This window comes from Rana temporaria, chromosome 7 (assembly GCF_905171775.1).
Source record: "Rana temporaria chromosome 7, aRanTem1.1, whole genome shotgun sequence".
Classification (NCBI taxonomy): Eukaryota; Metazoa; Chordata; class Amphibia; order Anura; family Ranidae; genus Rana; species Rana temporaria.
Window position 1 is genome coordinate 4,824,955 of NC_053495.1, and position 25,956 is coordinate 4,850,910.

At 49.5% G+C, this 25,956-nt stretch overlaps 1 protein-coding gene across 11 annotated transcripts in view; it reads left to right on the forward strand.

Moving 5' to 3' along the window:
- Positions 1-797: 797 nt before the first annotated feature.
- Positions 798-25,956, forward strand: part of DOCK3 (dedicator of cytokinesis 3) — a 160,742-nt gene continuing 135,583 nt past the window's right edge. For 10 of the 11 annotated variants that reach the window (XM_040358731.1, XM_040358732.1, XM_040358734.1 and 7 more), the window contains exon 1: positions 799-1,071. In XM_040358731.1, coding sequence (XP_040214665.1) covers positions 1,035-1,071 — 37 coding nt within the window. In that variant the 5' untranslated portion in view covers positions 799-1,034. Of the gene's footprint in view, positions 1,072-25,956 lie in introns of all 11 variants that reach the window. The other variant, XM_040358742.1, reaches the window with a different exon arrangement.

Below are 25,956 nucleotides of genomic sequence, written 5' to 3' on the forward strand. Positions count from 1 at the left end.
TAGGGATGATGAGGATGATGATAGGTAGGGATGGGGATGATGATGATGATGATGATGATGAGTAGGGATGAGGGTGATGATGAGTAGGGATGATGAGGGTGATGATAGGTAGGGGTGATGATGAGTAGGGATGGGGATGATGAGGGTGATGATAGGTGGGGATGGGGATGATGAGGGTGATGATGAGTAGGGATGGGGATGATGAGGGTGATGATGATGAGGAGGTATGATGAGGGTGATGATAGGTAGGGGTGATGATGAGTAGGGATGGGGATGATGAGGGTGATGATAGGTAGGGATGGGGATGATGAGGGTGATGATGAGTAGGGATGGGGATGATGAGGGTGATGATAGGTAGGGATGGGGATGATGAGGGTGATGATGAGTAGGGATGAGGATGATGAGGGTGATGATAGGTAGGGATGGGGATGATGAGGGTGATGATGAGTAGGGATGAGGATGATGAGGGTGATGATGAGTAGGGATGGGGATGATGAGGGTGATGATGAGTAGGGATGAGGATGATGAGGGTGATGATAGGTAGGGATGGGGATGATGAGGGTGATGATGAGTAGGGATGGGGATGATGAGGGTGATGATAGGTAGGGATGGGGATGATGAGGGTGATGATGAGTAGGGATGAGGATGATGAGGGTGATGATAGGTAGGGATGGGGATGATGAGGGTGATGATGAGTAGGGATGAGGATGATGAGGGTGATGATGAGTCGGTATGATGAGGATGATGCGGATCTCGGAGTGGTGCTGATGTTGAGTCCTCCTCCCCCTCCCCCTCCTCTCTCCTCCTCTCCGGATTCCTCTCTCTGCCTCCATCCAGTGTACAGCGCGAGCTGCTGGGGCCCCTGACAGCGACATGCTGCTCTCCCGGGGCCCCCTGGCGCCACATGGGCCCCAATCCCAGCCGGGCATCAGCCGAGGAGGGATCTGCTGAACCGTCGGAGAGCTGACAGCCGATGAGCCGGGCGCCGCCGGGTGAGGGGCGCAGCCGGTGACCCGGAATCGGGTGTCGGGAGAATGTGGATCCCAACCGAGGACGAGAAATACGGAGTGGGTGAGTGAGAGACGTGACCCGAATATACAACCTGCCGACCCCCCGACACAACAACCTGCTATATGTACACAACACCCGACATAGAGAGTACGACACAACACCCGATATATACACAACACCTTACATACAACACCCGATATATACATACAACACCTTATATATATACACAACACCTTACATACAACACAACACCCTATATATACACAACACCTTACATACAACACAACACCCGAAATATACACAACACCTTACATACAACACAACACCCTATATATACACAACACCCGACATAGAGAGTACGACACAACACCCGATATATACACAACACCCTATATATACACACAACACCTTACATACAACACCTTATATATACACACAACACCCTATATATACACACAACACCTTACATACAACACCCGATATATACATACAACACCTTATATATATACACAACACCTTACATACAACACAACACCCTATATATACACAACACCTTACATACAACACCCGATATATACATACAACACCTTATATATATACACAACACCTTACATACAACACAACACCCTATATATACACAACACCTTACATACAACACAACACCCGAAATATACACAACACCTTACATACAACACAACACCCTATATATACACAACACCCGACATAGAGAGTACGACACAACACCCGATATATACACAACACCCTATATATACACAACACCTTACATACAGAACAACACAACACCCTATATACAACACCCTATATATACACAACACCTTACATACAACACAACGCCCGATATATACACAACACCCTATATATACACAACACCTTATATATACACAACACCCTATATATACACACAACACCTTACATACAACACCTTATATATACACACAACACCCTATATATACACACAACACCTTACATACAACACAACACCCGATATATACACAACACCCTATATATACACAACACCCTATATATACACAACACCTTACATACAGAACAACACAACACCCTATACAACACAACTTTCTATATATAGAGTACAACACAACAACCTATATATACACAATACACCCTATACACAGAATACAACACAACCCGACAAAACACAACACCCTATATATACAACACAACCTCCTATACATAACACAACCCCTTATAAATCACACCCTACAACTCAGTATACTTTAAGCCATAAACATATACAGAATACAACACAACACAACCATAATTCTATAAATAGTGCACAATACAACACTCTATAAATGACACCACAGCACAACACACAGCACAGCCTGCAACACAACGACACAACCCCTATACACCATAACATAAATATATATATATACAGAGTACAACATAATACAAACCTATATGGGATACAACACAACCTCTATACAAGACACTAAAACTAGAACTATATATAGAGTACAACACACCACACAGCTCTCCAACACCACACAGCACACTCTAGAAACACTCTAGAAACCCAACACAACCCCCTATACAAACATTACACTATGATCTTTATATAGAGTTCAACACAACCCCTATACATTACACTATAACATAGAACTATATATAGGGCACAACACACGGCCGTCGGGCACCACACAGCACACTCTGGAAACCCAACGCAACCCCCCCCCCCCCTATACGTTTCCCCCATACCCTGTATATAGAGCACAACACAATACAAACCTTTTACGTTACACCATCCATCATCCTATAGATAGGCTACAACAACACAACTTCCTATGGAGCACACAGCATCTCCCTATACACTACAACACTCTGCAACCCCCCCTGTACACCACAACACAACCTTCTATAGATTATACACTACAACACTCTGCAACCCCCCTGTACACCACAACACAACCTTCTATAGATTATACACTACAAGCCCAAGTACACTGACACATCTCTGTACATTACAACACAACCTATATATGGAGTACAGCACATCCCCAATACATTACACCATGACACCAACCTCTAGGGTACAACACAACACAACACAACACACTGCAAAGGATACTCTGCAATCCCCGTGCACTGCAACACGGCCCCTTTACATTACACCATGACACCTATACACAATACATACAGCTCCACACACTGCACAACAATCTGTACACCACAACAACCTATATGGTACACAACAAAATGTTCTATACACTATATACAACATCCCTCAATGCAATACAATACAACACAACTCTCTATACACTGCACTGTGCTCACACTGCACCACAATCCTCCCTATACTGTGTGCACCCTATAGGAACCCTGCGTATTGTGTGCTACACACACTCCTGATATACACACAGCACATATTAAACAGTAATAATAATAAATAACGATCATGTTTAAATATTGTATACATATGTAGCCAACACACAGCTCCATATATACACAGTGACCCCCCCGTCCCCGGCACAGTGCGGCACACACACCGTACACACATGACTGCGCTCTGTGGCCCCGCTGCCCCTGACCGGTGGCCCTTTGGCACTTTTTGTTTTGCCCTCGGGGGCCCCTTTTTATTTCACACACACGGTCACTTTTTCTTATGCTGCTCATCTCTATGTTCTCTGTTTATGTTTTTATATTGGATGTTACTGAGAGGAATATAAATTGTGATACAAATAATACAGAAGGGGGTTTGTGGAATACAGATGTGGGGTCATTGATTTGTACACAGGCTCTAACAGCAGACAGTCTCCTATCACGTGTCTCCAGTCTATGAGTGTCTCCTGTAGTATGTCTGCAGTCTCTGACCATCTCCTTTAACATGTCTGCAGTCTCTGACCATCTCCTGTAGTATGTCTGCAGTCTCTGACCATCTCCTGTAGTATGTCTGCAGTCTCTGCCCATCTCCTGTAGTATGTCTACAGTCTCTGATCATCTCCTGTACTATGTCTGCAGTCTCTGACCATCTCCTGTAGTATGTCTACAGTCTCTGACCATCTCCTTTAACATGTCTGCAGTCTCTGACCATCTCCTGTATCATGTCTGTATTCTCTGATCATCTCCTGTACTATGTCTGCAGTCTCTGACCATCTCCTGTAGTTTGTCTGCAGTCTCTGACCATCTCCTGTAGTATGTCTGCAGTCTCTGACCCTCTTCTGTATCATGTCTGCAGTCTCTGATCATCTCCTTTAATATGTCTGCAGTCTCTGACCTCTCCTGTAGTATGTCTACAGTCTCTGACCATCTCCTGTATTATGTCTGCAGTCTCTGACCATGTCCTTTAACATGTCTGCAGTCTCTGACCCTCTCCTGTATCATGTCTGCAGTCTCTGACCATCTCCTGTAGTTTGTCTGCAGTCTCTGACCCTCTCCTGTACTATGTCTACAGTCTCTGACCCTCTCCTGTACTATGTCTGCAGTTTCTGACCATCTCCTGTAGTATGTCTGCAGTCTCTGACCCTCTCCTGTAGTATGTCTGCAGTCTCTGACCGTCTCCTCTAGAATGTCTGCAGTCTCTGACCCTCTCCTGTAGTGTGTCTGCAGTCTCTGACCCTCTCCTGTAGTGTGTCTGCAGTCTCTGACCCTCTCCTGTATCATGTCTGCAGTCTCTGACCCTCTCCTGTACTATGTCTTTAGTCTCTGACCCTCTCCTGTAGGATGTCTACAGTCTCTGACCATCTCCTGTATTATGTCTGCAGTCTCTGACCATGTCCTTTAACATGTCTGCAGTCTCTGACCCTCTCCTGTATCATGTCTGCAGTCTCTGACCATCTCCTGTAGTTTGTCTGCAGTCTCTGACCCTCTCCTGTACTATGTCTACAGTCTCTGACCCTCTCCTGTACTATGTCTGCAGTTTCTGACCATCTCCTGTAGTATGTCTGCAGTCTCTGACCCTCTCCTGTAGTATGTCTGCAGTCTCTGACCGTCTCCTCTAGAATGTCTGCAGTCTCTGACCCTCTCCTGTAGTGTGTCTGCAGTCTCTGACCCTCTCCTGTAATATGTCTGCAGTCTCTGACCATCTCCTGTACTATGTCTGCAGTCTCTGACAACTTTCTATAGCATTACTTTTATGGCAAATTAAAGTCCCACCTTACCCAATTTCATATTTATATTTCATGGAATATTATCTGTGGCCCTTTGATGATGTCGGGGGCCACAATTGAGGCTCAGCCAATCACTGCTGCTGTGTAGGATGTGGGCGTCGCTGTGTACATTGAAGGGGGGAGGGGGGGGCTGATCCTGTAGCGGAAAGTTCCGTCATGTGTTGTATGAATCCCACTCTCCGGATTCTGTACAGGAAGCTGATCAGTCATTTGTAACTTTGTATCATTTCTGTGAAGGAATCCGGTCCGGGATTTATTCTCTGCCGTGGTTACAATGGTGAGATATACGGCCAACGCGTTTCGGGGAATATGGGTTCTCCTTCTTCAGGTCCTGAAGACATCATTAGAATGTTTGTCTGTAGGGGGGCGGGTATAGGAAGGTATGTGGAGTATTGTGTCTGGTCCCCGGGGGCCCCTGTGGGGGCTGGGTATAGGAAGCTTAGTGGAGTATAATGTCCGGCCCCAGTGCCGGAGTTAGATTGGTGATATACGGCCAACATGTTTCGGGGAATATGGGTTCCTCTTCTTCAAGATCTTAGAATGTCTGCCTGTGACGCTATGTGGAGAATAAGGTCCGGCCCCAAGGTCACCTGTCGGGGCCAGCTATAGGAAGCTATGTTAAGTAGATTGTTTGGCCCCTGGGGACACCAGTGGGGGAGGGGCCGGGTATAGGAAGTTTAATGGAGTATAATGTCTGGCCAGAGGGGCCCCTGTGTGGACCGGGATGGGAAGCTCAGTGGAGTATAATGTCTGGCCCCAGTGCCGGGGTTAGATTGGTGATATACGGCCAACATGTTTCGGGAAATATGGGTTCCCCTTCTTCAAGGCCTGAGAGAAGACATCATTAGAATGTGTGCCTGTGAAGCTATGTGGAGTATCATGTCTTGCCTCAGGGGGCCCCTGCGGGGGCCGGGTATAGGAAGCTTAGTGGAGTATAACGTCCAGCCCCAGTGTCATGGTTAGATTGGTGATATACGGCCAACATGTTTCGGGGAATATGGCTTCCTCTTCTTCAAGATCTGAGAGAAGACATCATTAGAATGTGTGCCTGTGAAGCTATGTGGAGTATCATGTCTGGTCTCCGGGGGCCCCTGTGGGGGCCTAGGTATGGGAAGCTCAGTGGAGTATAATGTCCGGCCCCAGTGCCGGGGTTAGATTGGTGATATATGGCCAACATGTTTCGGGGAATATGGGTTCCTCTTCTTCAAGGTCTGAGAGAAGACATCATTAGAATGTCTGCCTGTGAAGCTATGTGGAGTATTATGTCTGGCCCTGAAGGTGGGGGGGGGAGCCCCTGTGGGGGCCGGGTATAGGAAGTGGTTACAATGGTGGTACATACGGCCAACACGTTTCGGGGGATATGGGTTCTCCTTCTTCAGGGCCTCTTAGAAGACATCATTAGAATGTTTGTCTGTAGGGGGGCGGGTATAGGAAGGTATGTGGAGTATTGTGTCTGGTCCCGGGGGCCCCTGTGGGGGCCGGGTATAGGAAGCTCAGTGGAATATAGTGTCCGGCCCCAGTGCCGGGGGTTAGATTGGTGATATATGACCAACATGTTTCGGGGAATATGGGTTCCTCTTCTTCAAGATCTGAGAGAAGACATCATTAGAATGTCTGCCTGTGACGCTCTGTGGAGCATAATGTCCGGCCCCAAGGTCACCTTTTCAGGGCCAGCTATAGGAAGCTATGTGAAGTAGAATGTTTGGCCCCTGGGGACACCTGTGGGGGGATGCATAAGAAGTTTAATAGAGTATGATGTCTGGCCAGAGGGGCCCCTGTGTGGACCGGGATGGGAAGCTCAGTGAAGTATAATGTCCAGTGCCGGGGGTTTAGATTGGTGATACATGGCCAACATGTTTCGGGGAATATGGGTTCCCCTTCTTCAAGGCCTGAGAGAAGACATCATTAGAATGTCTGCCTGTGAAGCTATGTGGAGTATCATGTCTGGTCCCGGGGGGCCCCTGCGGGGGCCTAGGTATAGGAAGCTCAGTGGAGTAAAATGTCCAGCCCCAGTGCCGGGGTTAGATTGGTGATATACGGCCAACATGTTTTGGGGAATATGGGTTCCCCTTCTTCAAGGCCTAAGAGAAGACATCATTAGAATGCGTGCTTGTGAGGCTATGTGAAGCATCATGTTTTATCATTATTATTTTTATATACTGTATATATAAATATTAAAATAATATAAATAATAAAATAAAAATAAAATATATTTGCATATAAAAATGAAATAAATAAATAATAATGATAAAAAATAAATAAATATAATAAAATAATATAAATAATAAAATACAAATATTTGCATGTAAAAATAGAAATAAAACAAATAATAATAAAAATATAATAAAATGATCCACCTAATAAAAAATATATATATTTGGCACTTCCTGCCCATCATATAACAATCGTTTATCGTCTTTTCCTCTATTCGCACTCACAAGAGGCAGGTAGTGGAGAGCCAATCGGCTTCTCTCCTGAAGCCCGAGAAATGTTGATGGAGGAAACTCACCATTTTTTTTTGCCCCTTTAATATTATCACCCCCCCCCCCCTCCAAAGTGCCCCCCTCCCCCCCAATCTGTGGAACGATCTTCTCTGTATTCCTGGAATATCCCCCCCGCGGTTGGAGATGACTTTTCCCGATCTCTTCGGCGCTTTTCTCGGTGTGCGCTGTAATTGGCCGAAGTTATTTTTCTATTCCTATGTATGAAGTGGTCGGTAATCACACGGCGAGAGGCGAGCGCTCAGCGTGAACGCGGCGATTATACAAACGAGATTTGGTCCGTTCCCTTCCTCACGCCAAGAACGCCGTTTATCGCCAGCCGTGCAAAGGAAATTGGTGAGAGGCGCCACCTGAGTGCCGGTGTTTGTTTTTTGACCTTCCGAATCTCTCCAGTAACCTGAAATATACCTTGTGGAACTACAAGAGACTGTAGTGAGCTGTTTATTCTTCCACCTATGCCCCTCCCTCAGTTCTTGCCCCACCCAGAACCTTCTGCTAAGGTATGGACTACTAGACCTGACCACCGCATGTCCACCAGAAAAGAGCACCTGTCACTTCCTCCTCCCCCTCTGTATATTCCTTGAGTCCAACCACCGGGGACTTTTAGGTGGTCTTGCCCACATTCAAGTGTCGGAAACCCCTCCTGTTGCAATTTCATTATATAAAAATAACATGAGTCCAGCAGGGATGGTGAGAACCCCTCATAATGGGCACATTCCCGGGTATACAGACCCGGGAACTCAGCACAGGGATGGTGGGAACCCCTCATAATGGGCATAGCGGGTGTACAGACCCAGGAACTCAGCACAGGGATGGTGGGAACCCCTCATAATGGGCACAGCGGGGGTACAGACCCGGGAACTCAGCACAGGGATGGTGGGAATCCCTCATTATGGGCACAGAGGGTGTACAGACCCGGGAACTCAGCACAGGGATGGTAGGAACCCCTCATAATGGGCACAGCGGGGGTACAGACCCGGGAACTCAGCACAGGGATGGTGGGAATCCCTCATTATGGGCACAGCGGGTGTACAGACCCAGGAACTCGGCACAGGGATGGTGAGAACCCCTCATAATGGGCACAGCGGTTGTACAGACCCGGGAACTCAGCACAGGGATGGTGGGAATCCCTCATTATGGGCACAGCGGGTGTACAGACCCAGGAACTCAGCACAGGGATGGTGGGAACCCCTCATAATGGGCACAGCGGGTGTACAGACCCGGGAACTCGGCACAGGGATGGTGGGAACCCCTCATAATGGGCACAGCGGGTGTACAGACCTGGGAACTCAGCACAGGGATGGTGAGAACCCCTCATAATGGGCACAGCGGGTGTACAGACCCGGGAACTCAGCACAGGGATGGTGGGAACTCCTCATAATGGGCACAGCGGGTGTACAGACCTGGGAACTCAGCACAGGGATGGTGGGGACCCCTCATAACGGGCACAGCGGGTGTACAGACCCGGGAACTCAGCACAGGGATGGTGAGAACTCCTCATAATGGGCACAGCGGGTGTACAGATCCGGGAACTCAGCACAGGGATGGTGGGAACCCTTCATTTTGGGCACAGCGGGTGTACAGACCCAGGAACTCAACACAGGGATGGTGATAACCCCTCATAATGGGCACAGCGGGTGTACAGACCCAGGAACTTTGTTTTTTTGGGGCACAGGGAAGCGTGAGCATGTGGGGACACGTGGGAATGGGGTGGCACAGGGGCATGGTGGCGCGTGGGCATGTGAGGGCATGCGGGAGTGCGGTGGCGCGGATGGCACATGCGGGCACGCGGGGGCATGGTGGCGTGGGGGCACGTGGGCATGTGGGGGCACGCAGGAGTGCGTGGCGCGGGGGCACATTGGGGAGCGGGGGCGCGTGGGCATGTTCCTGCGGTTCATCTCCGGGGCTTTGGTCATATATATAGTAACCATGCCGGAGATTACCGAGGATCTCAGGATCTGTGTCCCCCCTGGTGCCCCCCCCCCCATCCTGTCTGGGCCGTGACCTCACAATATGCTTCTCATTGGTGAATTGACTCGTGTCTCCGGGAGGGAAGTGTCGGCGCTGCCTTGGCCTTTCCTTCTGATTGCACAGACGGGGATTCAGGGTATTATTACTCCAGATGCCAGACGGAGATTTGGGCACGGAACGCGCAGGGGAGGGGAGGAGGGGGGGTTGGGGTTTCTGCATCTGTCACTAGAGATTTCGGTGGTCTTCATATTAATCTCTTCCATTACAAATTTGCTGAAAACAAATTGGCTCGGGGGCACTCCGGAGCCATTCGCTGCGTCTCAGTGCGGAGATATTAATGTCCCGTGATTTTGGGGGGGTGGGGGGTCTACTTTATTCACATTACAACCAAGAAGTGATTTTCTTTTTGTTCCTAGGCTGGCATAGAGCTGTATGATTACACACATATATACAGAGATTTGGGGCTCATTCACACTATCGTGCCGCGGTTATGCAACGCACAACAACGCATGTCACATTCATTGATGCAAAGCAGTGCCGTTCATTCGACTCTCACAGGACATCGTCTTTCAACCTGTTATAGACTGTGGAGAGGATGTCCCAAATGCTGCACACCCTACAGGCCCCCATCCGTCCCAAAAGTAAAGGCGGCCTCAGCTAAACTCCATCCAAACCACACCTCCAACATGTTTCGTCCTGTCCATGGATGAGGCGAAACACGTCGTGGGGCGTGACTTAGTTGGAGCTAAGCTGGGGCAGTTATTACTTGTGTCACGGACGGGTCTGTAGGGTGTGCGGCATTTGGGACATCCTGGGAATTGGCTGAAAAATGGCGAAAATATCCGATGACATTGGTGAACCTGTTGTGTAGTTACATTCAGTGGTGGCTCATGATTTTTTGATTGGGGGGCGGCGGCAAACAACCACCCCCCCCTTGCCCATGGCACCTCAAAGCCCCCCCCCCCCCACCCCGTTCGCTGTCTGCCGGTCGGTCCACTTACCCCATCTAGGTGCCGGGCAGTGGGGATCGGGCATCGGCAGACATAAGGCTGCGGCGGGCATTGGATGGAGGCTACTGTGCCCTCTCCTCCTCGCCTCTGCTGATTGTCTCCTCCTCTCCTCCTAGGTGTCCAATAGGATCACCTCTCCTTTCAGCCAATCGGGTGATGGGTATCAGACCTGCAATAGCTAATATTCGATGGATGCAGCATGAATAGGGGGTGGCGGCAGCGATGGATGCAGCATGAATAGGGGGTGGCAGCGGCGGCGATGGATACAGCATGAATAGGGGGTGGTGGAGGCGATGGATACAGCATGAGTAGGGGGTGGTGGCGGTGATGGATACAGCATGAATAGGGGGTGGCGGCGGCGATGGATACAGCATGAATAGGGGGTGGTGGCGGCGATGGATACAGCATGAAAAAAGGGTGGCGGCGGCGATGGATACAGCATGAGTAGGGGGTGGTGGCGGCGATGGATACAGTATGAATAAAAGGTGACGGCGGCGATGGATACAGCATGAGTAGGGGGTGGTGGCCGCGATGGATACAGCATGAATAGGGGGTGGTGGCGGCGATGGATACAGCATGAATAGGGGGTGGTGGCGGCGATGGATACAGCATGAATAGGGGGTGGCGGCGGCGATGGATACAGCATGAATAGGGGGTGGCGATGGATACAGCATGAATAGGGGGTGGTGGCGGCGATGGATACAGCATGAATAGGGGGTGGTGGCGGCGATGGATACAGCATGAATAGGGGGTAGTGGCGGCAATGGATACAACATGAATAGGGGTGGCGGCGGCGGCGATGGATACAGCATGAATAGGGGGTGGCGACGGCGATGGATACAGCATGAATAAAGGGTGGCGGCGGCGATGGATACAGCATGAATAGGGGGTGGCGACTGCGATGGATACAGCATGAATAGGGGGTGGCGGCGGCGATGGATACAGCATGAATAGGGGGTGGCAGCGGCGGCGATGGATACAGCATGAATAGGGGGTGGCGGTGCTCCGGCGCCCTTAATAGACAGGCCGCTACGTTGTAACATTTATTCTGAGTGAACGCCGCATCGGCCCTGTTTTTTCTACGGCGGTGACCGCGCCAGCGTTTCGTCCTAAAAGCTTTCTGCAATGCACTTCTGACTATAACAGGCGTACAGATGGCGCTATGAATTATAGATGGAGGTAACACATATCTGCATTGATGGTGGAGCGTAAAGCAAATACAGTACAAAGGATGGAGGGTACGGCAGAGCCGCTCGGGGGAGGGGGGGGTGCCTGTCAGGTAGGCTGTATGGGGCCCAATGGTTTCTCACACCTGAATGTTTTGGAATTGTGGGCAGAATCGCAGCGAAACGCGAGACGTATTTGCGATGGCACATTTCTAAAACTATTTTTTTACAGCGATTGTTGTGCCACAAAATGCGCACAAATCACGGCAAACACACCTGGCTCTGTGCCAAATTTTCGTTTCATGAGCTTCTTTGGCGCATTTTTTTTTTGGAGAGGAGGGAGGCTCATTGATTGAATGGTGCCGCTCCAAAAAAAGCAAGAACAGAAGATAAAAAAAAAAAATGTGGCTCCAGTAGGTGGCGCTGAAGGGAGCTCAGGGCGACTTCATTTCTCATCTCCAGGTGTGACTGAGTTTTCGCTCACGCGTTCCGGTGCGTCGCGTATAGGGGAAGCCCTGATTCATTTCCAAGGTCTGCCCTAGAGCTGCAAGAAAAACTGAAAAAAAAAAAAGAAGTCGCCGGCCCCTTTTTCGGAAATCGCTTGGCGTCCAATCGGCGCCATGTGGTGTCGGGTTTGGCACGTGGATGAGCAGATGCGTCTGCTAATGGGCAGCGCGTTTCTCTGTGTTTTGGGAAAATATGTGCGTTCCCGACATGGAAAAGTCTGAAGGAAAAAACTGAAGGGTCTGGAGGAGCTGCTGTACTAACTATCTGATGTTAGCACAGCGATCTCCTCCGCTGAGCTCCCCCCCCCACCAGAACAATGTTTGTAAACAATGTTATTTTGTATCTTTCTATCTCCTCTCTGAACAGTTTGTAAATATTGTTACTTTGTATCTCTCTATATCCCATCTCAACAATGTTCATAAACAACAATAATTTGGAGCTTTCTATCTCCTATCTCAACAATGTTTATAAACAATGTTACTTTGTATCTCTCGATCTCCTGTCTGAATTTTTTTTTATAAACAGCATTACCTTGTATCTCTATGTCTTATGTCTGAACAATGTTTATAAACAATGCTACTTTGTATCTCTCTATCTCCAGTCTTAACAATGTTTAAAAATATTGTTACTTTGTATCTCTCTATCTCCCGTCTTAACAATGTTTATAAATATTCTTACTATTTATCTCTCTATATCCCATCTCAACGATAATTTGGAACTTTCTATCTCCTATCTCAACAATGTTTATAAACAGCATTACCTTGTATCTCTATGTCTCCTTTGTAAACAATGGGGTAGATTCAGGAAAGAATTACGCCGGCGTATCCATAGATACGCCGCGTAATTCCAAAGCTGCGCCGGCGTATCTACTTTCTGTATTCAGAAAGCTCGATACGCCGACATTAGCCTAAGATATGACTGGCATAAGTCTATTACGCCGTCGTATCTTAGGGTGCATTCTTACGCTGGCCGCTAGGTGGCGCTTCCGTTGTTGTCGGCGTAGAGTATGCAAATTACCTAGTTACGCCGATTCACAAACGTACGTACGCCCGGCGCAATTTATTTACATTGTTTACGTTAGGCTTTTTCGGCGTAAGGTTGTTTCTGCTATTAGGAGGCGCAGCCAATGTTAAGTATGGACGTCGTTCCCGCGTCGAAATTTAAATTTTTTACGTCGTTTGCGTAAGTCGTTCGCAAATAGGGCTGGACGTAATTTACGTTCACGTCGAAACCAATACGTTGTTGCGCCGTACTTGGAAGCAATGCACACTGGGATATGTACACGGACGACGTCAATCACGTCGGGTCATCATACATTTACATAAAACACGGCCCCCCCTTCCACATTTGAATTACGCGCGCTTACGCCGGCCCCATTTACGCTACGCCGCCGCCACTTACGGAAGAGCGAGTGCTTTGTGAATACAGCACTTGCTCCTGTAAGTTGCGGCGGCGTAGCGTAAATACGATACGCTGCACGGCCGTAAGCTAAAGCGCAGCTACGTGAATCTACCCCAATGTTTATAAACAATGTTACTTTGTATCTCTATCTCCTGTCTGAACAATGTTTATAAATATTGTTACTTTGTATCTCTCTATCTCTTGCCTGACAAATGTTTATAAACAATGTTACTTTGTATCTCTATCTCCTGTCTGAACAATGTTTATAAATATTGTTACTTTGTATCTCTCTATCTCTTGCCTGACAAATGTTTATAAACAATGCTACTTTGGGAGACGGAGAATGGCAGCTTCCATCGGAGGTTTCTCATAGAGGTAGTCTGAGATTTCCTGCGGTTATTACAGAACGTTCTTCCTGCGTCGGGTTTTTGGAGTTCCGGCCTCCCGGAGTTTGTATTTGGTGCGTTTGGCATGTTCTGCGGCTCAGGTCTGGCTGTGAAGACGATTATCGATCGATTGGAAATGTTACCCCTGAACAGGAAGCTCGCCCTCCCCTCCTCCGGCTTATATTACTTAATGCCCTTCACCTCCTCCATTACTGCATCCATCCTGTGACAAACATCGTTATCTCAGACACTTGTGCACTAAGTGCTTTGGGCATCGGCCAGCTGGGGCCCCCGGAGCAGCCCACAGGGGCCCTAACTTCATACAAACGGACAGAAATCTGCAGAGCCATTGTAAACCCAGCGTTTCCTTCATCGTTAATATCTCTATTAGTAAAAAATAAAAAAGGTCCCGTGGGGGGTCATGTTGGGGGGTGTAGTGTTCTTTGCCGTGGCGGCCCGTCCGTTAGGGGCGCACGGGTGCCGCCCCCCCCCATCCTATTCGGCCACCTGATCTACATGCAGGGCGCCGGACGCATGGATTCCAATTGGGGGGGGGGTTTAAGCACGTGATTGGAGCCTGAGGCACCAGGGATGGCTCACCCACAGCAGCTCAACCATCCAGCACTCCCCGACTCGGACAGGGGAGGGGTGAGGAGGGGAGGGAGGAGTCATCCCGGGTAGGTCACAGGCCCCCTAAGGTAAAGAGGCCATACGTCTCCCGGGGGGGTTCCCAGTGTTCCCCTTGTCTCCTGCGGGGGGGGCGGGGGGGTTTGCTGCCGCCCCCCCCCCCCCCCCAAAAAAAAATTATTGAGCTCAGGATGTCACTGGTTCTATGTATAGAGTGTAATAGAGTTGTACTATGATGATGATGTCCAGTGGTCGGCCATGTTGGGGGGTGTAGTGTTCTATGTATAGAGTGTAATGGAATGGTATTATGATGGTGTCCAGTGGTCGGCCATGTTGGGGGGTGTAGTGTTCTATGTATAGAGTGTAATAGAGTTGTATGATGATCGGGTTCTATGGTCGGCAATGTTGGGTGTACATGTCCTGTACAATGGTGGGTCAAGTGTAGAGTGTAATAGAGTTGTATTACAATTGTGTCCAGTGGTCAGCCATGTTGGGGGGTGTAGTGTTCTATGAATAGAGTGTAATGGAATGGTATTATGGTCCTGTCCTTGGGTCGGCCAGGTTGGGGGGGGGGGGGGGGAGTGTTTTATGTATAGAGTGTAATAGAGTTGTATGATGATCGGGTTCTTCGGTCCTGTCCAGTGGTTGGTCATGTTGGGGGTGTAGTGTTCTAGAATTGTATGATGATCGGGTTCTTCGGTCCTGTCCAGTGGTTGGTCATGTTGGGGGTGTAGTGTTCTAGAATTGTATGATGATCGGGTTCTTCGGTCCTGTCCAGTGGTTGGCCATGTTGGGGGTGTAGTGTTCTGGAGTTGTATGATGATCGGGTTCTTCGGTCCTGTCCAGTGGTTGGTCATGTTGGGGGGTGTAGTGTTCTAGAGTTGTATGATGATCGGGTTGGTCATGTTGGGGGTGTAGTGTTCTAGAGTTGTATGATGATCGGGTTCTTCGGTCCCGATCAGTGGTCGGTCATGTTGGGGGTGTAGTGTTCTAGAGTTTTATGATGATCGGGTTCTTCGGTCCTGTCCAGTGGTTGGTCATGTTGGGGGTGTAGTGTTCTAGTGTTGTATGATGAGCGGGTTCTACGGTCGGCCACGTTGGGTGTACATGTCCTGTCCAGTGGTTGGTCATGTTGGCGGTGTAGTGTTCTAGAGTTGTATGATGATCGGGTTCTTCGGTCCTGTCCAGTGGTTGGTCATGTTGGGGGGTGTAGTGTTCTAGAGTTGTATGATGATTGGGTTCTTCGGTCCTGTCCAGTGGTTGGTCATGTTGGCGGTGTAGTGTTCTAGAGTTGTATGATGATTGGGTTCTTCGGTCCTGTCCAGTGGTTGGTCATGTTGGGGGTGTAGTGTTCTAGAGTTGTATGATAAACGGGTTCTTTGGTCGGCCACGTTGGGTGTACATGTCCTGTCCAGTGGTTGGTCATGTTGGGGGGTGTAGTGTTCTAGAGTTGTATGATGATCGGGTTCTTCGGTCCCGATCAGTGGTCGGCCATGTTGGGGGTGTAGTGTTCTAGAGTTTTATGATGATCGGGTTCTTCGGGCCTGTCCAGTGGTTGGTCATGTTGGGGGTGTAGTGTTCTAGTGTTGTATGATGAGCGGGTTCTACGGTCGGCCACGTTGGGTGTACATGTCCTGTCCAGTGGTTGGTCATGTTGGGGGTGTAGTGTTCTAGCGTTGTATGATGATCGGGTTCTTCGGTCCTGTCCAGTGGTTGGCCATGTTGGGGGGTGTAGTGTTCTAGCGTTGTATGATGATCGGGTTCTTCGGTCCTGTCCAGTGGTTGGCCATGTTGGGGGTGTAGTTTTCTAGAGTTGTAAGATGATCGGGTTCTTCGGTCCTGTCCAGTGGTTGGCCATGTTGGGGGTGTAGTGTTCTGGAGTTGTATGATGATCGGGTTCTTCGGTCCTGTCCAGTGGTCGGTCATGTTGGGGGTGTAGTGTTCTAGAGTTGTATGATGATCGGGTTCTTCGGTCCTGTCCAGTGGTTGGCCATGTTGGGGGTGTAGTTTTCTAGAGTTGTAAGATGATCGGGTTCTTCGGTCCTGTCCAGTGGTTGGTCATGTTGGGGGGTGTAGTGTTCTAGAGTTGTATGATGATCGGGTTCTTCGGTCCTGTCCAGTGGTCGGTCATGTTGGGGGTGTAGTGTTCTAGAGTTGTATGATGATCGGGTTCTTCGGTCCTGTCCAGTGGTTGGCCATGTTGGGGGTGTAGTTTTCTAGAGTTGTAAGATGATCGGGTTCTTCGGTCCTGTCCAGTGGTTGGTCATGTTGGGGGGTGTAGTGTTCTAGCGTTGTATGATGATCGGGTTTTTCGGTCCTGTCCAGTGGTTGGTCATGTTGGGGGTGTAGTGTTCTAGCGTTGTATGATGATCGGGTTCTTCGGTCCTGTCCAGTGGTTGGTCATGTTGGGGGGTGTAGTGTTCTAGAGTTGTATGATGATCGGGTTCTTCGGTCCTGTCCTGTGGTTGGTCATGTTGGGGGTGTAGTGTTCTAGCGTTGTATGATGATCGGGTTTTTCGGTCCTGTCCAGTGGTTGGTCATGTTGGGGGTGTAGTGTTCTAGAGTTGTATGATGATCGGGTTCTTCGGTCCTGTCCAGTGGTTGGTCATGTTGGGGGTGTAGTGTTCTGGAGATGTATGATGATCGGGTTCTTCGGTCCTGTCCTGTGGTTGGTCATGTTGGGGGTGTAGTGTTCTAGAGTTGTATGATGATCGGGTTCTTTGGTCCTGTCCAGTGGTTGGTCATGTTGGAGGTGTAGAGTTGTATGATGATCGGGTTCTTCGATCCTGTCCAGTGATTGGTCATGTTGGGAGGTGTAGTGTTTTGGAGATGTATGATGATCGGGTTCTTCGGTCCTGTCCAGTGGTTGGTCATGTTGGGGGTGTAGTGTTCTAGCGTTGTATGATGATCGGGTTTTTCGGTCCTGTCCAGTGGTTGGTCATGTTGGGGGTGTAGTGTTCTAGCGTTGTATGATGATCGGGTTTTTCGGTCCTGTCCAGTGGTTGGTCATGTTGGGGGTGTAGTGTTCTGGAGATGTATGATGATCGGGTTCTTCGGTCCTGTCCAGTGGTTGGTCATGTTGGAGGTGTAGAGTTGTATGATGATCGGGTTCTTCGGTCCTGTCCAGTGGTTGGTCATGTTGGGGGGTGTAGTGTTCTAGAGTTGTATGATGATCGGGTTCTTCGGTCCTGTCCAGTGATTGGCCATGTTGGGGGTGTAGTGTTCTGGAGTTGTATGATGATCGGGTTCTTCGGTCCTGTCCAGTGATTGGTCATGTTGGGGGGTGTAGTGTTCTGGAGTTGTATGATGATCGGGTTCTTCGGTCCTCTCCAGTGGTTGGTCATGGTGGATGCACGTACCACACATTGGTCTTTGGTGGAATTCATGTCTGTTGGTTGGTTGCACCGCATCGCACACGTCGTTGTTGGAAATGAATCTTCGCCGTGCGGTGGATTCGGATTCTTCGGGGGGGACGATCTTGTGTAACGGTTGAATTTAGAAAATGGCCGATCTGATGTCTCGCGGGATTCGCTCAGTTACGTGAGCGTTGGCCGGCCTGCCCCCTCACACATCAGAGTCGGTTCCCCAGGTTATTGCCGGCTGATGAACGTAATTTTCCTCCTGCTGAGATCTGTGCTAATATTAGCGCGGTGCTCCACTTACGCGCGGTCTGTCTCGCTCTGACAGGAAGTATCCGGGCACGGCGGCGGCGGTCCCTCGGGCTCCAGGCAGTCACACATCTTCCCAGAAGAGGTTCTGGCTTTCTGACATTGCTTCTCTCTTTGTGTTTCCTGGCTGAAAGACATCGACAGACCAATATGTCGCTAAAACGCGTAGATGACCTCCTCCCCCCGGGACTGAGGTCACCACATCCCATCCCGAGATAACCCGTCATCTTCCACAACTGGAACATTGACATTGAAGCGACTCGTCTTACAGCTGACGCGTTCCGCTTTGTACATCGTAACCCCACCCACAAGGCTCTTCTGACCCGCGTTGTGAACTCCGAGGACCTCAACACTTTGATACATCCGGTGATATTTATGTCGCCAACGTTTACCGCGTCCTTAATGCTTTACGAAGGGATTTTTTCTTGTGTGGTCGTTTCGCGTCAGCCTGTGACGCTTCGAATAGTTCACAAGCCATTAAATGTCAGATCGATCGCAAATCGTGTGACACGTGACAGAAATAGGGGCCAAAGAGTGCGTTGGGTTGTCGCTTTCTTTACATCTCACATTTTGCAGCTTCTTGTTAAACCCAATTTACTGTCCTTCAGGCTTTCGGGGGCCCAGACTGTGGCCACTGGGAAAATGCCCCATTGTTGGTGTCAGTGGGAGGAATAGTGCCCCATCACCTGGTGTCAGAAGGAAGAATAGTGTCCCATCATTGGTGTCAGTGGGAGGAATAGTGCCCCATCACCTGGTGTCAGAAGGAAGAATGGTGCCCCATCATTGGTGTCAGTGGGAGGAATAGTGTCCCATCATTGGTGTCAGTGGGAGGAATAGTGTCCCATCATTGGTGTCAGTGGGATGAATAGTGTCCCATCATTGGTGTCAGTGGGAGGAATAGTGTCCCATCATTGGTGTCAGTGGGAGGAATAGTGTCCCATCATTGGTGTCAGTGGGAGGAATAGTGTCCCATCATTGGTGTCAGTGGGAGGAATAGTGACCCATCATTGGTGTCAGTGGGAGGAATAGTGTCCCATCATTGGTATCAGTGGGAGGAATAGTGACCCATCATTGGTGTCAGTGGGAGGAATAGTGTCCCATCATTGGTATCAGTGGGAGGAATAGTGTCCCATCATTGGTGTCAGTGGGAGGAATAGTGTCCCATCATTGGTGTCAGTGGGAGGAATAGTGCCCCATCATTGGTGTCAGTGGGAGGAATAGTGTCCCATCATTGGTATCAGTGGGAGGAATAGTGTCCCATCATTGGTGTCAGTGGGAGGAATAGTGTCCCATCATTGGTGTCAGTGGGAGGAATAGTGTCCCATCATTGGTGTCAGTGGGAGGAATATTGTCCCATCATTGGTGTCAGTGGGAGGAATAGTGTCCCATCATTGGTGTCTGTCTGGATAAAGACAAGCAAATGACCACATGCAGCTCCTGGGCCACACTTTAGAGATCTCTCGTCTAAACTCCCTAAATACAATCCGAGTGAACAAATCAAAATATATACAACGTTTTTTTACAGCCACAGCCCAAGTAGAAAAGCCTGTCCTCTTCCAGCATGCTGCTGAGAAGGACTCTTCTTGTTCTCTGAGTGGAAGCAGTGGTCTCTCTGCAGCATGACCCCCGCTGAGCCAGAGCTCTCCTATCAGCAAGGAGTATGAGCTTTGCTGATTGCAAAGCTTTAAGTATTACTTAGGGATAATGTCAGATCTCTGCAGAGAGACCACTGCTTCCACACAGAGAGAGCAAGGGTCTTTCTCTGCAGCGGAAAGCCTTTACTACTCAGGCTGTGGCTGCTTTCCGAAATAAAAATACGGCGATTCACGGACGTACGTGCGCCTGACGCAGGCTACGCGATGTGCGGCGTAAGTTGTACGTCCGGCGTAAAGTTATTCCCCATAAAGGAGGTGCAACCCGGCAGCAGACATGCTCAGGTCTGCACCAGGGAACACAAGCCGGCGTATTTTACGTTGGACGTGTGTCTGGCTGGGCGTAGGTTACGTTCACGGCGTAGGCGGTGATCCGGCGTATCTTAGGCAGTTGTTCCGACGTGGTTGTGAGCAGGCGCAGTGGGATGCGTCCAAGTCACGGCGCATGCGCAGTTCGTTAAACGTACTTGTCTGGCGCTCGGCCCATCATTTGCATGGGTTTGCATGGTGCACGCCCATTTCCACCTCCGCCTTAGAAACCTACACCACGCCGACGCAGCATTGGGAGCACTGGCTTTCTGAATTGCATGCTTGCCTCTCTTTGCTGCGTCAGCGTAGCGTACATTGGTTTGCGCTACGGGCCGCGTAATGTGCGCCCGCTCTCTGTGAATCCGGGCCGTCGTAGCTAACTTCTTCACCTAACTTTATTTAAACTGATTCAGCATAAGAAATACTTATTCATATCCATCAAACGTGTCCTTAGTCATAGAGGACTATTTATACACTGTGACTAAGGATAAGGTGGATCAAAACGCGTCAGTTTTACAATGACATATAAATGCCAAGATATTAGAATTTCATTTAAAGCTAAACCCCGGGCAATCAGCTTATTACACATTGGAAATACATATACAGGCTGGAAACCTCACCTTTTTTCTGCTGCAGTTACGCAATGTAGTGCGGCCACCTCCCTGACCCCATCCCTGACCCCATCCCTGATTGGCTCCTAGTACTGGCCGTCACTTAGTACTAGCTTCCTCCTAGTATCAACTCTCTCCTAGTACTAGCCCTCTCTTAGTACCGATCCTCCTCTAGTACTGGTCCTCGTCTAGTACTGGCCCTCTCTTAGTACTGGCCCTTTCCTAGTACTGGTCCTCTCTTAGTACCGATCCTCCCCTAGTACTGGTCCTCATCTAGTACTGGTCCTCATCTAGTACTGGTCCTCCCCTAGTACTGGTCCTCCCCTAGTACTGGTCCTCCCCTAGTACTGGTCCTCATCTAGTACTGGTCCTCATCTAGTACTGGTCCTCATCTAGTACTGGTCCTCCCCTAGTACTGGTCCTCATATAGTACTGGTCCTCACCTAGTACTGGTCCTCATCTAGTACTGGTCCTCATCTAGTACTGGTCCTCATCTAGTACTGGTCCTCACCTAGTACTGGTCCTCATCTAGTACTGGTCCTCCCCTAGTACTGGTCCTCATCTAGTACTGGTCCTCATCTAGTATTGGTCCTCATCTAGTTCTGGTCCTCATCTAGTACTGGTCCTCATCTAGTAATGGTCCTCATCTAGTACTGGTCCTCATCTAGTACTGGTCCTCGTCTAGTACTGGTCCTCCCCTAGTACTAGTCCTCATCTAGTACTGGTCCTCATCTAGTATTGGTCCTCATCTAGTTCTGGTCCTCATCTAGTACTGGTCCTCCCCTAGTACTGGTCCTCATCCAGTACTGGTCCTCATCTAGTACTGGTCCTCCTCTAGTATTGGTCCTCATCTAGTACTGGTCCTCCCCTTGTACTGGTCCTCCCCTAGTACTGGTCCTCATCTAGTACTGGTCCTCATCTAGTACTGGTCCTCGTCTAGTACTGGTCCTCATCTGCTGCAGTTAGGCACTGTAGCTTGGTCACCTCCCTGACCCCAGCCTTGATTGGCTCCTAGTACTGGCCCTCTCCTACTTGCCTTCTTCTAGTACTAGCCCTCTCCTAGTAGTATCCCTCTCCTATTATCCTATTACTGACCCTCTCCTAGTACTAGCTCTCTACTATTACTGACCCTCTCCTAGTACTAGCTCTCTACTATTACTGACCCTCTCCTAGTACTAGCTCTCTACTATTACTGACCCCTTCCTAGTACTGGCCCTCTTCTAGTACTGACCTTCTACTAGTGCTGGTCTGGCCCACAACAAATACTGTCCCTCACTTAGTATTATGCCTCTCCTATTACTGACACTCTCCTAGTACCGTCCCTAGCCTAGTACTAGCCCTCTACTAGTACTGACCCTTTCCTAGTATTGGACATCTCCTAGTATTGACCTTCTCCTAGCACTGGTCTGTCCCTGTCCTAATAGTGGCCTTCTCCTAGTACTGGCCCTCACCTAATACTGGCCCTGTCCTAGTACTAGCCCTCACCTAATACTGGCCCTGTCCTAGTACTAGCCCCCCCCCCCCAAGTACCAGCCCTTTTATAGTATTAGCACTCTTCTAGTACTGGCCCTATCCTAGTACTGGCCCTCTCCTAGTATTAGCTATATCCTAGTACTGGCCCTCTTCTAGTACTGACCCTCTCTGCTGTAGTTAGGCACTGTTGCTTGGTCACCTCCCCACCGCTAGCCCTGATTGGCTCCTAGTATTGGCCCGCTCCCAGTACTAGTCTTCTCCTAGTGAGAGAGAAGATCACCGCTCAAGGTAGGTCTATTGTAGGGTCGTTTCACAAATATAGGACTCCAAGGGTGCAGGCAATGCACTAAGGCAAATATTGGTATAAAGATGAGGGATGGACAGCCGCACTCCAAACCAAACGGGTTGTCTTTATTCAAATCAACAGCAAGAACACAGCAGATCACAGCAATAGGAACAGGAGAATACCGACGTTTCGCACTGGCTTCAGTGCTTATTCATGGCTCATTCATTCAGCCATGAATAAGCACTGAAGCCAGTGCGAAACGTCGGTATTCTCCTGTTCCTATTGCTGTGATCTGCTGTGTTCTTGCTGTTGATTTGAATAAAGACAACCCGTTTGGTTTGGAGTGCGGCTGTCCATCCCTCATCTTTATACCAATATTAGTCTTCTCCTAGTACTGGACCTCACTTAGTAGTATCCCTTTCCTATTACTGACCCTCTCCTAATACTGGCCCTCGCCTAGTACTAGCCCTCTACTAGTTCTGACCTTCTACTAGTACTGACTAGTAGTGGCACTCGCCTAGTACTAGCCTTCTACTAGTACTGACCTTCCCCTAACACTGGCCTGGCCCTCACCTAGTACTGGCCCTGTCCCAGTGCTGGCCTTCACCTAGTACTCTCCCTCTCCTAGTAGTATGCCTCGCCTAGTACTGGCCCTCTCCTAGTAGTATCCCTCTCCTAGTACTGGCCCTCTCCTAGTAGTATCCCTCTCCTAGTAGTATCCCTCTCCTAGTACTGACCCTCTCCTAGTAGTATCCCTCTCCTAGTACTGACCCTCTCCTAGTAGTATCCCTCTCCTAGTACTGGCCCTCTCCTAGTAGTATCCCTCTCCTAGTACTATCGCTCTCCTAGTAGTATCCCTCTCCTAGTACTGACCCTCTCCTAGTACTATCCCTCTCCTAGTACTATCCCTCTCCTAGTAGTATCCCTCTCCTAGTACTGGCCCTCTCCATAGTAATGGCCCTCTCCTAGTAAAATCTCCCTTTTAGTACTATTCCTTTTCTATTACTACCCCCCTCCCGGTACTTGCCCCCTCCTATTATCTCTCCCCTAGTATTTTCTCCTTCTCACCCCTAAGTCTGAGTGCTTCTACACAGAGGATAATATGAGGACACAGCCGGGTGATTAGAGACGTGGAGCCATTGGTGGACGTGGCATTGGCATGGCTTGGCATTGTCAGGACGGGTTTGTCTTGAAGACTGTGACCAGAGATAGGGGTGGGCTTCATGCGGGTTTCTATCTTCATAATTAACATAAATGCATACTAATTAGTCTGCCATCTAATGACTTGCTTTGCTGCATTTATTGCTGAAAGATGAGACGCCGCAGATTAATCAACTTCTATTCATCCGCCGAAGATTAATAAAGAGTTTGTGAGAAAACACTTAGGAGAGACTTCCTGAGGATCTGAGATGAGAGACTTTCAGGAGAGGAGCGAATCAAAAACTGTGGGGTGTATATATAGGGGGTGATTCTGAGCGGTGGGGTGTATATATAGGGGGTGATTCTGAGCGGTGGGGTGTATATATAGGGGGGTGACTCTGAGCGGTGGGGTGTATATATAGGGGGTGATTCTGAGCGGTGGGGTGTATATATAGGGGGGTGATTCTGAGCGGTGGGGTGTATATATAGGGGGTGATTCTGAGCGGTGGGGTGTATATATAGGGGGTGATTCTGAGCGGTGGTGTGTATATATAGGGGGGTGATTCTGAGCGGTGGGGTGTATATAGAGGGGGGTGATTCTGAGCGGTGGGGTGTATATATAGGGGGGTGATTCTGAGCGGTGGGGTGTATATATAGGGGGTGCTTCTGAGCGGTGGGGTGTATATATAGGGGGGTGATTCTGAACGGTGGGGTGTATATATAGGGGGGGGGGTGATTCTGAGCGGTGGGGTGTATATATAGGGGGGGTGATTCTGAACGGTGGGGTGTATATATAGGGGGTGATTCTGAGCGGTGGGGTGTATATATAGGGGGTGATTCTGAACGGTGGGGTGTATATATAGGGGGGTCAGAATCACCCCCCCCCTATATATACACCCCACCGCTCAGAATCACCCCACTGTATATAGGGGGGTGATTCTGAGCGGTGGGGTGTATATATAGGGGGTGATTCCGAGCGATGGGGTGTATATATAGGGGGGTGATTCTGAGCGGTGGGGTGTATATATAGGGGGGGGGGTGATTCTGAGCGGTGGGGTGTATATATAGGGGGGTGATACTGAGCGGTGGGGTGTATATAGAGGGGGGTGATTCTGAGCGGTGGGGTGTATATATAGGGGGTGATTCTGAGCGGTGGGGTGTATATATAGGGGGGTGATTCTGAGCGGTGGGGTGTATATATAAGGGGGTGATCCTGAGCGGTGGGGTGTATATATAGGGGGGTGATTCTGAGCGGTGGGGTGTATATATAAGGGGGTGATCCTGAGCGGTGGGGTGTATATATAGGGGGTGCTTCTGAGCGGTGGGGTGTATATATAGGGGGGTGATTCTGAGCGGTGGGGTGTATATATAGGGGGGTGATTCTGAGCTATGAAAAGTTTTGCGGTCGCCCCTCGGATCCGCCTTCGGTGATTGTTTTCTCACGGTGTCCCCCCCAGCAGAGATCGTTTCCCGGGAAGAATGGAAGGAGTTGGGACGGTTCCTAATGCCGGTGGGGGGAGGGAAGGCGTCTTTGTTGTAAAGAGGATCTAATTAGGCTAATCTGTGCTGAAAGCTTTGAGCAAACCAAGAGCTCCAGAGACGGCTAAAGTCCACTGATACCCCCGCCGTATGTTCCGCTTATTGGGTCAGCTGACCTGCTGGGACTTGTACTACTACAGCACACCGAGCGGCACAGGCAGCCCCCCTCCTCCGTCTCCCTCGTCCTTTCTCTCCCCTCCTCTCCATTCTTATTTACAGATTTCTCCTTCTCTCTATAGTCTGCCAACCCATCCTACCTCTGCACAGCCCCGAAACTGAACGGGTGGACTGGGAACCGCGCCAACCCCCCCAACACCCAATCCCATGTGTTATTCTCTGCCGGGCCAAATCCGTCATCTTCATAGCAATGGGCAACCTTCATCTCTATTACTGAGGGGCCTACAGCCCTGGTGCCCAAACTGTGGCTCTTTAGCACTTTTTTGTTCAGCCCTTGGGGCCCCTGTAGGCTGCTTGCAGCATGTTTGCAGTCTCTGACCATCTCCAGTAGAATGTCTGCAGTCTCTGACCATGTCTTGTATCATGCCCATAG